Raw genomic sequence first — 16942 nt, 5'->3', positions numbered from 1 at the left:
GACAGCGAGAAGCTTTAGAAATTGTTGCAAGTGTAAAACGTGATGCCGCTATATGTTCTGATTTTCGCTTTCAATTACTTGAAACAATCTGTTAAAATTTTGTTATAATGAAATATTTTTCTGAGTATTACTGACATTTTATGGGGTTCGCATTTTGCATTTTGTCTCATGTGAAACACAATGGGAAATCTATTCACTGTAGCATCAGTGTTTACAGATCAGAGGCATGCCTAGAAATAAATATTTGTAAATGATAAAACATTTTCGGGAAGCAATTACATGTCTTCTATGATTGCTGTAGTTTCTGCTGAGAATGAAAAACTAGTTCAAGACTTGCAGGGCGAAAGGGGCTTCCCACATAAACCTTTATTTCCAGTGAAAGAACTCTGGGGAAAGTCACTAAGAGGTTTGCCAGCGGGAATTTCCCCCACCAAAAGATTATCTGATAAATCCAAGTCCTTAAGGTTTTTCAGGTTCAAAAACTCAACTGGTATTTTACCAGTAAAATGGTTTCTCTGCAGCTTCAGAGTCTCTAAAATGCTTAGATTTGCTATGGCCTCTGCCAAGCTGAAACCCAACTTATTATAGCTCAAATCCAAACTTTGCAATGCCTTCAATTGCCCCATAGAAGTTGGTAACTGACCCTCGAGTAAATTATGTGATAAATTGAGATACTCGATTCTCTGCTGCGTTCCTACACCAATTTGCTCGATTCCAGTTGTGAAACTGTTGTCAGATACGTCAATATACGTCAATGAACCATCCGGAAAGCTGTTTCCTATCTTGAAAACCTGATCCAGGGAGCCTGTTATCTTGTTTGAGTGGAGATCTAGCACTCCTAACTCCTGGAAGTCAGCAACTGAATCTGGAATATTTGAAACGAGATAGTTCCTTGAAAGATTTAAGGAGTATAGCTGAGTGAGGCTTCCAATCCATGCTGGTATGCCACCAGTGAGATGATTAACCGACAAGTCCAGTTCCTGTATTGGACTTGGAGTTGATCGCAAGAAGTCTGGTATTTGGCCTTTGATTCCACATCCTGCCAAATATAATCGGGAAAGAGATGGCAATTCTGCTAGCCATGTTGGAATGGAGGTGAGATTTAAAAGGTTGAATGAGAGATCCAGTGTTTGCAAATTTTGGAGGGCAGACATTTCATCAGGCAATGGTCCTTGAATTAAATTGTGAGAAATGCTTAAGAGTATGAGATGAGAGAGTTGACCAATTGATTTTGGTACAAGTCCAGATAACTTGTTGCCGCTAAGATATAACTCTGTCAAGGCTTCTAGATTAGCCAAACTAGGGGGAATTGCTCCCTCAAACTTGTTATTTGCTAGAGAAACCCTTTGGAGGGAGACCAGATATCCGAAATTGGGTGGTATTCTTCCACCTAGGTGGTTGTTTTGCAGCCTTAAAAAGCCAAGCGAAGGCATTTGACGAAAAGTTGATGGAAATGGTATTTCTCCCTCAAGATGATTACTATCCAAGTACATGACTGAAATGGTTGTCAGATTGTTTACTGAAGGTGGAATTTCCCCACACAAAAAATTGTCCGAAAGATCAAGCTCCTTCAAAAGCTGCAACTCACCAACATTTTCTGGTATATGACCAGTCAGGGAATTGCTATGAAGATCCAAATAGATGAGATTTGTCAAGTTCGTGAATGAATCAGGAATACTAGCGGTGAATCTATTTGAATGTAGAAGTAAAGCATTAAGATTTTTAAGACAACCAAGGCTAGGAGGAAGAAACCCAGATAATTTATTCTCATGCAGGTGAAGTTCTTCAAGTTTTAACAGCTTACCGATGCTTTCTGGTACAGACCCTTTTAGCTTGTTTCCATAAAGGTGGAGCTTTCTCAGGTTCTGGAGATGACCAATCAGTGGTGGGATTTTTCCGGTAAGGCCTGTGAGTCCCCCAAGATCAAGGACTTGAAGAGAGGTGAGGAATGTGATTGATGGGGATAGCCAACCTTCCATCTGGGACTGAAAGACGAAATCATCCGTGGAAATGAATCCTGGCAGATGAATTTCTGTTACTCTACCAGTTGCATTGTTGCAGGAAACACCTTCCCATTTGCAACAACTATGGCCAACCCACTTTGCTAGCCGACCAGAAGCGTCCATGCGGATTCCACCCTTGAAACTGGTGAGACCCTTCAGGTCACCAGGGTCGCATTCTTCACTAGTGCTCCTCTTTCTCCCGGATGCTGTCGTTATGATAGTCAATCCTAGAAGAAGCCACAGCAATTGACCACCCATTTTTGTCTGGACACCTGATTCTTTTGGCCTAGGGAGAAGAATATGCTAACTATTACCGGTTTCTCTCACTGTGATCGGTGTGATTGAACAGGAAAGCAGGAATGTGAAATGGGTGCAAGTTAATGGGAAAGTTGGAAAATTACTTGAGCCCATAACAACGAGAACCGGAGTTGATCCAGGACATTGATTTCGCCTTTTCTTTTGTCCTCATTTTTTCCGAACAGCTTGTTATGGTAAAAGCACGTGTCTGGATCATGATGTCCTTGGTTAAAGTTAAAGGAGTCAATAGCGCTGAAAGATTACCTAAATTAAATATTCTGATAAATGCTCAATAGTACTCAAATGATAAAAAAAAAAAAAAAAAAAGCTTTTGTTCTCTTTTTCTTTTTCATATTAAAAAAATCAAAAAGATATTTCTCAAGAATCAATCTGCAAGGTCGTTATAGCAGCAGCAAACTACGCTTTCTATTTATGCCCCAGAATAGATCCACTGACAACATCCAGTTCACCAAATTCTTGAAGCAAAGGTCATCACATGGTGAAATGATTCTTTTTGGTATCAGTGTCACAACCTCCTTATTAGATTGTTGTTCTTCACTGGAAGCGCGTTTCCGTTTGGACAACTTCCATGTTCCTAGATCACTGGTGGTCCTAATGCTGTACTTTAAACACTTCTGTGGGCAGACATCAAAGGTTCTTTCTACTTGTTTATGCACTCCAAGGAAAGACTGCATTTTGGAATTTCGAGAAGGATCTTACGCCTATCGGTATAGACTTCAGATTTCTTAAGCAATTAAGCTGTTGAGTAGGATTAAAATATTAAAGGGATATGCTTGAACTTCCAAGACAAGTTCAGCCTCTGTGTATCTGAATGCTACAGGAGTAGAACAATGCAATACGTTACTGATTCACAGTTGAATAAATATTTTTGGATGGTTAGATTGAGGACAGAAGATTCGACTCTTGGAGAATATGTTAGGACCATGTGAGAGTACCACCAAGTTAAGACAGGCATATATATATAGCACAACTAGCAATAGCAAAAGAGGCATCTCAAAGTTTATAGTGACATAGAGGCAGAATGCGTTTGCCCCTCCGCTCCATCGGATTTCCTTTGGTTGTTGTAACAAGTCAAGACAGAATTTTTTTGGTGATTCTGGTCACAAGACACATAGGGAATTCATCTCCATCATCCATTGGCTACACGTTGATTGACAAGCTGGTTTTTCATGATTTTTTTTGTTATCACCAAGGAAAGAAACAAAATGCTATCGTTCGCAATGTTGGTCCCTCAAAAGGGAGAAAAAAAGGAATTGTACAGAGCAGCATAGCTAGAAGGGTACACAGATTGAGACAAGCAGAAGAACAATGTTCAGGCTCAAACTTGGAGTTTGTGAAGTCTTCTCTTATCAACAACTGGATAATAAATAATTGCAATGCTACTCCTTCCAGGTTTTATGTACATATGGAGGCAAATAGTAGAAGTTTTCCCACTCCAATCCATCTACCCTCTGGTATAAGTTGAAATCCTTAATGCAGCTAGATGAAAAGGGAAAAGGAGCCTTTTGTTTTGCATTTTTTTCCTTTTTAAATGAAGCAGTTAAGACTAAGAGAAAGGAAGAAAAAGAAAAGGAAAAACATCCTTTAAAAACCAAGTAATTAAGATAATAAGATAGGAAGTACTTGGATGAATTAACAAATCCCGTATGTTTTATAGGAGATTTAAATAATTTTTTACCAGCTGAAAATAGCATCAATTGCATTATCATTGGGATGTTCTATTTTAAATATCAGTAAATAAAGATAGAAAAAACAGAAATAAAAACTCATTCACATTCTAAGGAAAATGGATTAATTTCAATTTAAAAGCAAAGGAATGTAATTTTCTCATGAGGTTCACAGATTTCTCTTTAATGTGCGGCAACTCTCGATCATTTCGGATCTCAAGACTTGTCACTGGAACTTGAGGGACCAAAAGCTCCTGCTCCGCTAGGCTTGTTAACAATTTATAAGCAAAGTAATTAGCTACAATTTTCATGAGAAATACAAATTTCCCATTAATTTGCAGGATATCTTCACCATTTTGGATCTGGAAGCTAATTGCTGGAACTTTCAGAATCAGAAGCTCCTGTTTCGCTAGGCCTGTTAACAAGTTTATGAAACAGATTAAATGGAAAGTGCAGAGATATATCAATGACTCTGCATTCCTGCATAAGAGAAAACACATACTCTTGGAAGTTGAAACAAGGATCTAAAACCTCCTACTATTTTATTTTATGGCAGTGTGGATAAATGACCAATGGCTGCTTGGTTGCTTTGCTATATGGAAAGATCAGACATTAATGGCGGAACTCTAGTTACTCCCCGTGGGATACAACTGAAGATATAGATTTTGCAGATATCGATGCTGTAGGGCTTGTCACTTCTCTATCCATATTGCTAAAGTTGGCTTTACCAGATAACATCTTTATTGCTATTTGAGCAACTTCAGCAAACCAGTCATCCTCTGGCAACACACTGCAAAAACAAGGGTTATCAGCTTACATGCTGAACAAGTTGAATAATTCTTGACAGTAAAGTACTTCAAAATATCATTCAAATAGAATTGCTGATAAATGAAAATGCTCCCATGAGGAAGTCTTTTATATTTGACAATCTTTTGTTGACTGTATTTACCTGTATGGATCAATTCCAGTTGCGGTAACTGCATCAATAGCTCTCTCTATTATGTTCTTGATAACTTGTTGCAGATTTCGAGACAGATATCGGCCTTGAGAAGAAAAAATGATAACAAACTCCATATCCAGATAAAACTGCGTCAAGATAAAAAATTGTATGAAGTTCAATCACTAAAATACAAACTAATCATCAATATAGTAATGGTTTTACCCTAGGTGAGTATACCTGTTGAAGACCAAGGGGACCCAAAGGCATAGGCCCCTGCTCTATCTGTTCCCAAAAGCTTTGATCATCAGAAAGCCAAAGGATCACGGTCTCTGTGAGTCTCATTAATAGAATAGTAGCAAATCTTTCCCTACCCACAAACATATCAGTCGCAATACTTGCAATCCGTGTCAATTTTAAAAAAAGTTCCTGAACAATACAACCTTAGCATTAGAAAAGGTGGAATTTTTAGCAATGAATCAGAGATGCAATCCTATTACTACAATATTTGGACTATAGATGTGAAAGACCATACTGTGCTAGCTCAGTCCATGGCATGAAACACTACAGTATTACTAGTTGTATACCTTATTTATCTTAATCGGACAGTGTGGACAGCAGACAGATCAAGCATGAAGAAAAACAACTGTACTACTGAGGGAGAAGACCGGCATTTTGGTTTTTGTTCGTTTTTTTTTTATAATTAAGACCAGCAATTATGGTGCTTGATATACAGAAACGTGGTACAACTTTATCTTTAGGTGCCTTTTAAGGTATGTTTTTTGCCTGTATGCGCGTACAGATACTACTAAACATTAGGGCAAGAACTCCACAAAATATGTTATATGGTTAAGGTCATACACATCAGTGATGGCTTTTAAGAACTCCGGAATCATGCTTTCATGTGTCTATTTAATTACAAACAAGGTTCATAATACTGAAGTATGAAGTTGACATATTTGGTTAAAAGGAGACAGGGCAAGTACATAAGCTCTCTTGTAAAGTTTTTAAACTCCACTGAAGTTTATCACAATAAGATAATATTCTATGGTTATATGGTCATATCCGCAATGCTGTTATACCTTAGACATGGTCTATATATCGCTTGGTTTGAGTTTGCCATTCATTACAGTGCATGCTTATGTCAAGAAACGAAGATATCTCAATTAACAAATTTGCAAATTTATAACCTGGAAAATTGGAGATGGAAACCATTCAGGTTCTTCTGAATTCCCATCCAAGCTTATATATATCTGTGCATTGAGACGGATGTCCCCATCTTCTGTGAAGATGAGATCAAGGGCATGTTGTCTACAGAAGCTATCTCGCAAGCGATCAACTGAGCGTTGAAGTTTCCTCTTCCATTCCCTTTGTTCTGGAAGACGGCTTTGCCTATCTGAAGCTCTTTTAGGGGTCGCTTCCACTCTGTTAGACTGGCTCAATGGCAAAAGCTTCATTGCAGAACGGGGAAGTAGTTCATCTGCTAGCAATGACGCATTGGCGAGTAAAGCCATTTGTTGGGATTCGTTCTCGGCCATTCTAACAATTTTACCGCCAGAACCTTCTAAATTTTCTTCATTTTCCATTGATCCAGGCAATGCATTTATCAACAGATTAACATAGGAGTTGAATACTTGTAAAACACCTTCTAAAGCAGGACCATCCAACTGAAGACTCTCAAAGGGGCCAACATCCTCCAGAAATTCCTGAAACCAGACAAAATGCACAATTAGGAACACTAAAGATTCAAAAGTTTGCAATAAAAGAAGTTAAAAAACATTTAATGATGTTTTTATCCCATAATATTAATCAAATTTAACACTCTTCACTTCCACACCGAACTGGTAAAACCAGGTGCAATAAGACAAGCCACGATAAATAAGATTTTCTTTTTCGACAGGTCTAATAGACACTAAGGTTGAGTTAGGAAAAGAAATAAATAACTTTTTAAAGAAAAGAAAAGTAAGATAAAAATAAAATGAACCCATTAGTACTGTTAGGATATCCTATTGAGAAGGAACCAAAAATAATTACCTGAACCATTGAATTGAATCTGTGAGCACTGCTTGAAAGCTTTGGTTGTGACGTACTTGCATTATTAAGAGATGAAGTAGAAGAGAATGGACGTGCACCAACTGATGCATAAGTAAGCACCCAATCATCTGCTGCAGCTAGGGCAGCACTGCTCTGTTCAATTCTTTTTAAGTTGGCACTGAATGCCAGTTGGACACTGGGCCTAAAAAGCCTCAATAAAACGGGGGAAAGGGCTAATCCACGAGCTTCTAACAAAGAGCAATGGCCGAGGCATATCTGAATACATTCAGTGGCAACTCTTAGACCCCCTGCAGCTGCTGATAAAGCTAGCACATGTCTCTTTAAGAGAACTGCAAAAACTTCAGTTTGCTTGATAGCCCAAGTTACAAGCTCAGATGAGTATGCAGGCTCCTCACCAAAAACTGCCAAGGAATCACTAGCAGCCTGTGCAATGGTTGAAAATACAAGCTGTGAAAGGGCTGATGTAAACGCTCCTCCATAAGAAGTGCTTGAAGGGCGAAGACTTTGCATACCACGGTGCAGCCTTTGTTGGTGAGAATTGAGGAGCAACGTATGGGCACGAGTACCATCCCCAAGGTTTTTAATGGTTAAAACAGCAGAACGAAGCTCGGAGCCTTGTGTGAAAGGTTGGCAAGTAGCATCTGCAAGCTGATCAACCAGTTTTTGTCTCAGCACACTGAGGGCACTCTTCAATTTTAGGAGTGCATCCGAGCTTAAGGTCTGTTTACTTTTAGCTTCTTTTGCTAATTGCTCCCCTTCAGCCAATGCAGCCATAGCTTCTTCTACTCTCTTTTCCGTCAATAGAACGTCAAGGTTGTCCAAAAATTCAACAAACCACTTCTCTGTTTTGGTAAGTTTTGTATTTTCAACATCAGATATGTCCTCCTCTTCTGAATCTTCAGGACCGGTTGACAAGGAATCAAGGATGATACCTTCAGCCAAACCATGAACTAAAGCTGCCAGAGTAGATAGAAGATTCCTCATGGAAAGGAGTTCCCCCTCAAGAACTGAAATCTCCTTGGATGTGCTTCGAATGCAAACAATGTAAAACTTTAGACACAAAATTACATATTCACACTTTATGACGACTCCGTGTTGGGATTTAATTTCAAGTAAAAACACATTTGATATTGAAATCAGCATAAAATAAACCCACAGAAGATATCATAATTTAACGATTTAGCACCCATTGCCTATTTCATTCGATCAAGAGGGAAAAATCTAATATAAACATAAAAAAAATACTAGGATTACAAAACAACCATAAAAGAAACACTAAAATTAAGTCTCAAAACAAACCTAGTTTTTAAGCTCCTTAGTATCTAAACCCATGAAATATTCTCTATCCTATGTGACCTTATAACATGATATTTCCCACTCTTCTCCACATCCCTACAACTCAATAATACTCCCATAAAAAATCAATCTATCACAAGAAATCGCATGGGCATTATATTTCTCTGAAAAGCTAATATGTATTACATATTTATAGTCACTACTTGTCATCGAAAAACTCCTACTCACTAAGATCTCTTGCCCATTCCAAGAAGTTTGAAAACTAGGGACCTAGTGAACTAAAAAGGTCAAGGAAGATTTGCAGGCTCCATAGGAGGTAGAGTGATCCTTGTTGTTGAAGGGTTTTGTGTCGTTCCCGCGTGAAAGCTTGACTCTGCTTCATCAATGGGGTTCGCAGAAGAAAACGCGGCAGTAGCACGTGTTTTGCTATACTAGTAGTTGCCGTTTAAATCTTTTACTATGCCGCTGCAAAATTCCTCCCAAGCCGTGGCCTTTCTAGCTGTTATTTTTTGGTTGGTTGTATACAATTTTTTTCTCTCTCCTCCAACCGTGTATTTAAACTCTCTTGCACTTAATTAAACGGTCCATTCTGTTAGAACATACTATTTCTTCTTCCCCGATTTGTCTCTTTTATTCCTTTTTTGTTCTTGGAGAAGCAGTAAAAGTTCATTCATATTTCCAGAAATTGCAAACACTCGTCAACTCAGTTTTATTATCACTACCCCTTTATTAGATGTCCATTTTAAAGGTTCCCAAAGGAGTTTTTAGCAAGATCGAGGGACTTAGAAAAAGATTCCTATGGGGCGGAGACAAAACGTAAATTAAGAAAAAGTGGCATGAGCATTGTGAATTTACTCAATAAAAATTTGGCAGTTGTAGGCAAATGGTGTTAGAGATTCAGGAATGAGACAAATTCTCCTTGGAGAAAGGTTATCCTCAAGAAACGTGCAGGATCAGGGATCCCTTCCACAAACAACACTAAAAAGATGTCAAGGGTACTGTAAGGGTTTTGGGGGGGCAGCATAAGCATAAAAAAATATAATAACAAGCCTATCATCGTTTTTAGGAAACGAGGTGTGTCGATGGATGGTGGGCAATGGGAAAAATGTTACGTTTTGGTTTAATTCTTGGGTGGATCGTTAACCTTGAAAACAAAGTTCCCTCTCTTGTTCTTATTGGCAACAAACAAAGAGGCAGGTGAGAGATTATGCTAAGGAGATTTCCTCGTACAATACTAGATGGGAGGTTGAATTTCAAAGAGGCTTATTCAAGTGGAATAGGAACTACCCAATCAATTAATTAATGGCCATTTTATGCAATGTGTGCATAATATAAAAGAAGGAGGATACGATGATTTCGATCTTCAATGAGAATGGGACCTTAAATTCTCGATCAGGCATCTTTCTATTTCTCTTGATCGTGTAGCAGAAAAACAGGTTAAAAGAGCTCTTATAATTAAGATTTGAAAAATCAGAATACAACCCAAAAGTTCAATGTCTTCTATAGCTTGTTTATTTAGATAGGTTGCAAACTAAAAAAGAAAATTGTTACAATCAAAGGGAACCATTCCTGATGAAGCAAACATGCAATGCCCTTGGTGTAAGAACACAGTGGAGGACTCCAACCACCTTTTTATCAACTATAAATGGAGTTGATAGATAAGTGAGAAATTATGCTATGGTGGAAAGTGTATTGTTGTCCACCTGGATCATGCAAAGAGTTTATTATACAGTGGCGTGACTATGAAATCACTTCTTGTGATTTTCAAACAAAAGCATTTCAACTCCGACACAAAGGAAAATCAAGACAAGAGACCAATATTTAACATGATCAGACACCTATGCTTACATCCATACACGAGAAAAAAAAAATCTTCACTATAAATATAGAAATTACAAAAAATACAAATCACCCATAATCAAACACTAAACTAAAACTTTGAAATAAATCTAATTTCTAAGCTTACTAGTGTCTAAACCCATGGAACACCCTCTATCACATGTAATTCAATATTTCGTCACTCTTTCTCATGTGAAACTTTCACAAAAAAAACCTCGATCTCTTACATTAGAAATCATATGGAGATTACATCTCTCTCGTTCTTGTAAAGGCTAAAACCTACTCTACGGTTATCAAGAAATTCCTAATCATTAACATCTCTAACCCATTAGGTATATTTTCTCTTTAAATAAATTTACTCGCCAAGTAATTCTCAACCAACAAAACTTTACTAAAACTAAAACCGATTTTCAATTAGAATCTGAATAGAACATATAACACTCTATCACGTCATGAGTATAGTTGGTAAGCTTCTACAACTCATTTTCCTGCAAACTGAAACAGCGAGGTTGACGAGCCTCCAACAACCTTAAGTTTACCCAAGACTTGATACTTGGAGTTGCCAGGAAATTAAAGGTGGCCTATGTTTGTCTTGTACTATATCCCAGGAAGAGAGAGAGAAATGAAAACTAAATCTGTTTACTCATATATCATGTCAGCATCTAATATATCGCAGATACTCACAATCAAGAAGTACCATTATTTTGGTTCTTTTTCTATAATTTAAAATTCTGATCAGGCATCATCAAAATTTAGGACGAATGGAATGAACGTGCTGAAAATCTTGCACAATAACATGTTAGACTACCTACAAGTATGAAACACACCAAAGTATATATAAATTAAATACATATATAGCTGAAAGTTAAGAATTACCGTATAAAGGCGGTATAATTAGCGTAAACACTTTTACGCATTTCCTCTGCAGACGCCTTCCTTAACTCCAACAAGTGTGAACACACATGCCTAATCTCCTGTCAAAACAATGAACCAAATTGATTATCTTCAACATTACCGATATTCTGAAACGTGGCCATCTTGTTGTAACAAAATGTTATAACTTTTCTTTCTTTTCTTTTCCTGTCTTGTATAGTACTAAAAGGGAACCCTATTTGCTGGCAGTTATAGCTTCCATGATCATTTCACACACATGTATTGATGAATAGTACGTAAAGGGTGAAGCAAAGACAAAGAGAGGAGACCTTCTCGGTCATGGCGTGGCATTTGGAGAGGAGATAGGCATCGGGGTCGAATTGAGAAGCTTTGAACACCTTCAAACGATCGCTGAGACTGAGGTGACCCTCCAGCTCTGCTGAGTCACCTATGCTCATTTTTGTATCACCAGAATGGTAATCTTACCAGGGAAAAACGAAAGGCAATGATATGATCCCGAGGGAGAAGTGTAAAAAGAAAAAGGAAAGAAAGAAAGAAATGGTAGATGATAAAGAAAGAGTCTTAGATGAGAAGGAGCTTAAATTGGGAGGCAGAGGCGGGCATGATTGGCTCTTATTAGGAACAACGTAGGACTCGCTTGGTTTGTTTCAGATTGATTCTAACCATTATCTTATGGAGATCCCCAAGTATTTTAATTTCCCTCCAATCTAATTTACAGGTTTTTCTTAATTTTTTCTTTTTCCCTTTAATATTCCAAAGAGTTTGTTAAAGTTTTTATTTAATTCCTATCACCTCAAATTTATATTACTTTAATCTTAATCATTTATAATGTAAAAATCTGCAACTTTATTTAGTCTTAGTTTTAGTGCTAATTACTTTTTACTACTAATACTTTAACTTTTCCTAAACATATTGTTATAAAGTAATAGTAAATTTATAAAGAAAACTCATGCTACAAAAAAAGAAATACTTATAATATTTGCTTAAAAATTATCAATGACTAATTATGGTTTTTTTGTTTGTTACAATCAAAAACTAATATTAATTCAAATATAATTACTTCATAAAAAAAAAATACTAGTAATGTATTTTTTTGCTTATAATTTATAAATTTTTTTGTAAACTACAGGTATTGGTGGTTGTTGTATATCTATATGCTTTTTGAACTCTGTTTACCTCCAAAATGGAAGAAGAGAGTAGCATTATTTTTTTTTTTTCTTGTTTAGTGAATTACTACTCTAAATCTTTTAATTAAGTAGGTGATTATTCTATGGTATGTAGTCATTAAATTTCATAAATGGTTGATAATGTTGCTGTGGGACAAAAAATAAAAAAGATTGAACTCTATGATTGCTGTTTTGGAATCAGAATTATCCTGATTTAGGCCTTATCCTAATTATTATTCTATTGAAAGATGTATGATTTTTCACATTTGGATGTGAATGATACCCCAGACAATGTTACAATGAAGTCGAAACCTGAAAGAAGTGTTTTTCACTTCCTTTCGGGCTTCCAAAATTATTCCCCTGCACCATCTGTGGCGGTGGAGGTACCTAGTGTTTAAACTTTAGCCAAGACATCAATCACTCGAAAACAAAAGTAGGACTTTACAAGGAAAAATGAAAATTAACAGCCCATTACTTTGTTGGCTGAAAACTTAGGTTTCTCAACCACTGTTCCATCATTCCCAGCCAGGGCTCGGTATTTATCTTTCCTTGTAAAGCTTGTGCACTCATATGAAAGAGTTGCAGCAATCACCCTTTGTATGTAATTGGCAATCTCATGGCTAGACTTTCCTGAGCTACATGTCAGCTCCATCGGCAACTTGTTTAAGAAAGTTACTTCATATGCTGGGCTAGGGTTCATGAAAAAGTAAAATGGGTCCATCCCTTTCCATCCCCTGGCTGTGGTGCCGTGAAACATGCTCATACGGTTCACCATGGCAACGGGCACATGCTGGTCAGTTAATTCTGCAAAAAGGGCTGAAAACCTCAGCAGAAATGGTTCCCGACAAGTAGTTCCTTCAGGGCAGATAGCTAGATCACCCTCTTGAAGTAGCTTCTTAATCATGGATGCATCTGTGGCTCTATCTCTGCTTAGTCTAACAGTTTTGATGGGTGAAATGATCTCTGAAAGTCGAGAGACTGAGTAGGTCACCACCGGGATGGGGCGTCCAAGAGCCGTAGAGAGAAAGATTGGGTCGAGTAAGGTTCTATGGGAGCAAATGAAGAGGATACCAGATTGACCGGTTGATTTTTTCACTGGTGGGGGTGGGGTGCCCTTGACAGTCACTCGAACTCCGAGTGCCCAGAAAGCGTAGTAGACTAGAGGCATGGGGAGGAGTGAACCAGCAGCAATGCGCAAGCAGGCTAGGAGGAATCCTATGGGGATCCAGATAATTATTAAGAGAGCCATGAGAGGTGTTGGCTTTTGAACAAGCCGGCCATCATGAAAAATTACAGGCTTTGGGAGCTTCTCGCTTCTAACTGCCTTAGCCTCCGGTTTCGGTGGCACAATGTAACCTTCCTGCAATATTTTTTTATTTATATGTTAGATGTTATAGCTGATCAAAACTTTGAAGTTCGATGCTTAACTCAGAAGTTAGTTTTTGCTAACCTTGCACAATGCAATGAAGGGAATGTCTGTATGCCTATCTCCAAGCCCAACATCTGGCAGTGCCTCGCCAAAAGCCTTTTGAAGAGCATCAGCCTTGTTCTTCCCCACAAGTACCCCAGGTTGACAAACAAATCCTGTAGCTCTACCTCTGTAAATTCCTATCTCGGTGCCTAAAACCATATCAGCCCCTAAGAAATCTTTCAAAAAAGGTTCCACCATAATCCTAGGATTTGCAGTAAGCACGCAACGTTTCCCGCATGAAGAAAAAACTCTCCATGACTTGGGGTGCAGATCGCTAGAGTAAAACTTTGGCAGCACCGCACGTGCCACTGATTCGATATCACTCACTTTCATTCCAACATAGGTTGCGAAAATAAGAACTTGGATGCCAGCAGATTCAGAGACAAAGTAGTAAAGAAGTCCAGCCAGTGGTGAAGCTAAGAGCAAGAAAAAGAGCCTCAAGACTCCACCAACTTCGAAGGCAACCAAAGCGAAATAAGGGAAAGAGCTACGGCTAATAAGCAAGGTGCCATCCATGTCAGCGACCATCGTGTGCTTTTCTCGGCCTATAGACGCACAATTTTGGACGGTAGGAAAAGCATTTATAGCCATGTTTAAAAACTAGGGAAAAATATACCTTAATTAGGAAGAAAAACTTCAACTCTATGGAAGTAGTCCTTGATGTTTGTAAATGGCAAGCACAGTTATATAAGGTTAAAGGAAACTAAAAACAGACAAATAGGGATGAAAAAATGCATAAAAGGGGTGGCTGTTAAAGGACAAAAAGGTTTGGTTTACGAGAAGAATTAGGACATTAGGTGCCCGTGATTTTCAGGAGTCTTTGACAGCCAGCCAATGGATTAACCGAGGGGAGGCCTTTGATCTTTGCGCGGTAGCGGAGGAATAAGAAGCTGTGGGCACTTGGTACTTGGGTTGAATCGCAGAGGTTTGACGTGCTTTTCGTCTGTAATCTGTCAGTTTTGTGCAATGATATAATACACACATAATAGTAATACTAATATTTTTTTCTTTTCTAAGCAAAAGGGCAATCTAACCCTAAATTTCACCTTTTGTATCCGAATGAACAAGGCCAGGCCGCGAGCTTCAAATTGCAATTGTTGTTGTCGTTTGTAAGCACTGTCTGGCGTCGGCTAAGTTTCATATATCGACATGGAGGTTGACAAAAACAAAATATGCATCACATGTACCTTTGAGATTATTACGGTTTCTTTTCTAAGGTAAAAAAGGCCCCAAAACTCAATGTTCCCATTATTAATTGGTGTCTATAAACACTGAATATGGTTAATTAAGTTATTATTTTGAATAATAATTTTGCCCCCATGACTACGGGTTTCCTGTGGGCTGACTTATTCTTTTGTTAGTTGCAGAATTAATTGTTTTAAGGATTACGGTGGGGTAAACTGCCATATCAGATGTTACGGGTTTTATTGAATGTTTGTAGAAGGCTAGGAATTATGCTTGCTCTTTTTTTTGGCTCATCAGGTCTCTCCCTCTCCCTCTTGTTGTCAAGCTCGTCCTCAACCACGGGAACTCTTTTGTTTCTCTGAAGCCCCAATGAGACTTTGCTTTCTGTTATTCTCCTTTGTGAGAAACTATGAGCAATAATATTCCTGCTTTTCTTTCAAAAAAAAGTAAGGGTTTATTTAGGGGCATTTTCGATTTAAGAAGAAAGGGAAGGAAGGAAAGAAGTGGAACCAGCAATAGTGGTCGTGGCTGGAGGAGAAGAAAACAAAGTAAGGGGTGAAAGAGAAAGAGGAAGGCTTGGTTTAAAGGGGAAACTAGATTTTAGAAGAAGTAAGGAGAAATAAAGGTCGGAAAGGAAGAGGAAGGAGAAAAGGGGCCATTGACGCCAAATTCAATAGTGACAGCCAAAAAACCAAAAGAGTCAGGGAATAATAAAGGAGAGAATAGGGACCTTTGAAGACGATGTAGGGAACAACAATAATAATAAAAAAGAAGATGAGCTGCAGCTGTGGAGCCCAATAAACATGTCCAAACATCACCTCTTGGCCCAAATCACCATATTAAGACCAGGCCCAATCCAAAAGAGGTTTTATTTCAATTAACTTTAATTTTTAACCTTCTTTTTATTTTTTTGCTTTAGTCTATTTTAATTAGTCATGATGTTCTTCATTTAAATTAATAAATTTGTTTAATTTTTTAAATAAAAAATTAAAATATAATGTAAATGGTTGTTTACAAAATCTTTTACATGGTAAAATTTAACTGTATTGAAATGATTTTAAATATGATAACGTGAAATTCGAGAACGATACAATGATACATCAATACAATCAAATACCATGTCAATATAAATAAAGAAAAATTTTTACAACCATTAATAATTGAATTGACAACATCAATTTCAGAAAGTAAATGATTCAATTTTTTCACAAATTATTATATATGAATTAAGTCCACCACTTTGATAGAATACATAGATTAATGACATAATTTGTCTAATTACATATCAATATTTTTTTTAAAAAAGAGTGTAAATTACTGTTACTAGTTTCTTTTTTTTTTTGCTTTTTTATTGCAAGCAAAATCTATTACACATGCTCGTTAAAAAAAGAAAAAACTATTACATATTGTGATTTAGAGTACGCTCAAGTGATAAACGTTAGTAGGGTTTGAGACTTGGAGTGGAGATCTTACGTTGGAATTGTAACACTCTCCTTGTTCCAAAAATAAAAAATAAAAATTGCAAGAGTATATTGTTCCTTTACTTTTTCATTATTAATTTCTTTGCTTGTAAACTCTAATAATGCCATCAACATATCAATTTATCGTTTTGTAAAATATTAATAGATATTAAAAAAATGTTTTTCAAAAAAAAAATCTGAATACCGTTTTGAAATTGAAAAAAAATAAGTATAAATGTAATTTAAAAAAAAATGGATTTAAACCATATTTTCAAAGAAAGCGAAGGACTAATATATTTTTACTAATTTAAGTTTAATTATTAAAGGATGATTCTTTTTTATGTCAATAAATCGAATTGGATTGATATTATTTAACTTGTGAATGCAGTCAGAGTCGTCATTAATAAGGTAGATAAAGTCAACTAATCAAGTATAGTTGACACGCATTTCATTTTACATTCTATACATTTCTTATACATGTGAAAATTGTCTACTTCTAGTATAATATTATAACATTAACGTTTAACACACACGATATTAACGAAAACTATTTAAGGGAAAATTAAAAACTAGCAATTCAATTTAATTTTTATAAATACTACTTGATATCATATTATCATGCAAAAAATAAAAGCACATGATGTAAAAATT

The 16942-nt window shown here is 36.9% G+C and overlaps 3 protein-coding genes and 1 long non-coding RNA gene across 5 annotated transcripts; 1 reads left to right on the top strand and 3 right to left on the bottom strand.

Moving 5' to 3' along the window:
- Positions 172–2712, bottom strand: LOC18609315 (LRR receptor-like serine/threonine-protein kinase ERECTA). The gene has a single exon (XM_018116005.1). The coding sequence runs from the start codon at positions 2259–2261 to the stop codon at positions 327–329; it is 1935 nt and encodes a 644-aa protein (XP_017971494.1). The 5' UTR covers positions 2262–2712; the 3' UTR covers positions 172–326.
- On the bottom strand, positions 4126–11501 carry LOC18609313 (exocyst complex component EXO84A). Its single transcript, XM_018116007.1, has 8 exons — positions 11318–11501; positions 10992–11089; positions 6960–8007; positions 6116–6631; positions 5166–5354; positions 4938–5074; positions 4491–4778; positions 4126–4403 (listed from the first exon to the last, which is right to left on the bottom strand). The coding sequence occupies exons 1-7, from the start codon at positions 11444–11446 to the stop codon at positions 4619–4621; spliced, it is 2277 nt and encodes a 758-aa protein (XP_017971496.1). The 5' UTR covers positions 11447–11501; the 3' UTR covers positions 4126–4403; positions 4491–4618.
- LOC18609312 (glycerol-3-phosphate 2-O-acyltransferase 6) lies at positions 12636–14237 on the bottom strand. Its single transcript, XM_018115192.1, has 2 exons — positions 13626–14237; positions 12636–13535 (listed from the first exon to the last, which is right to left on the bottom strand). The coding sequence occupies exons 1-2, from the start codon at positions 14235–14237 to the stop codon at positions 12636–12638; spliced, it is 1512 nt and encodes a 503-aa protein (XP_017970681.1).
- On the top strand, positions 14485–15533 carry LOC108660867. Of its 2 annotated transcripts, none has more exons than XR_001926562.1 (3): positions 14485–14598; positions 14720–14863; positions 15129–15533. It is a non-coding gene; the product is annotated as an uncharacterized LOC108660867 (long non-coding RNA). The 2 variants fall into 2 exon arrangements; XR_001926563.1 differs by having other exon boundaries at positions 14491–14571.

Source organism: Theobroma cacao, chromosome 2 (assembly GCF_000208745.1).
Source record: "Theobroma cacao cultivar B97-61/B2 chromosome 2, Criollo_cocoa_genome_V2, whole genome shotgun sequence".
Classification (NCBI taxonomy): domain Eukaryota; kingdom Viridiplantae; phylum Streptophyta; class Magnoliopsida; order Malvales; family Malvaceae; genus Theobroma; species Theobroma cacao.
This window is presented reverse-complemented; position numbering and strand designations above follow the sequence as displayed.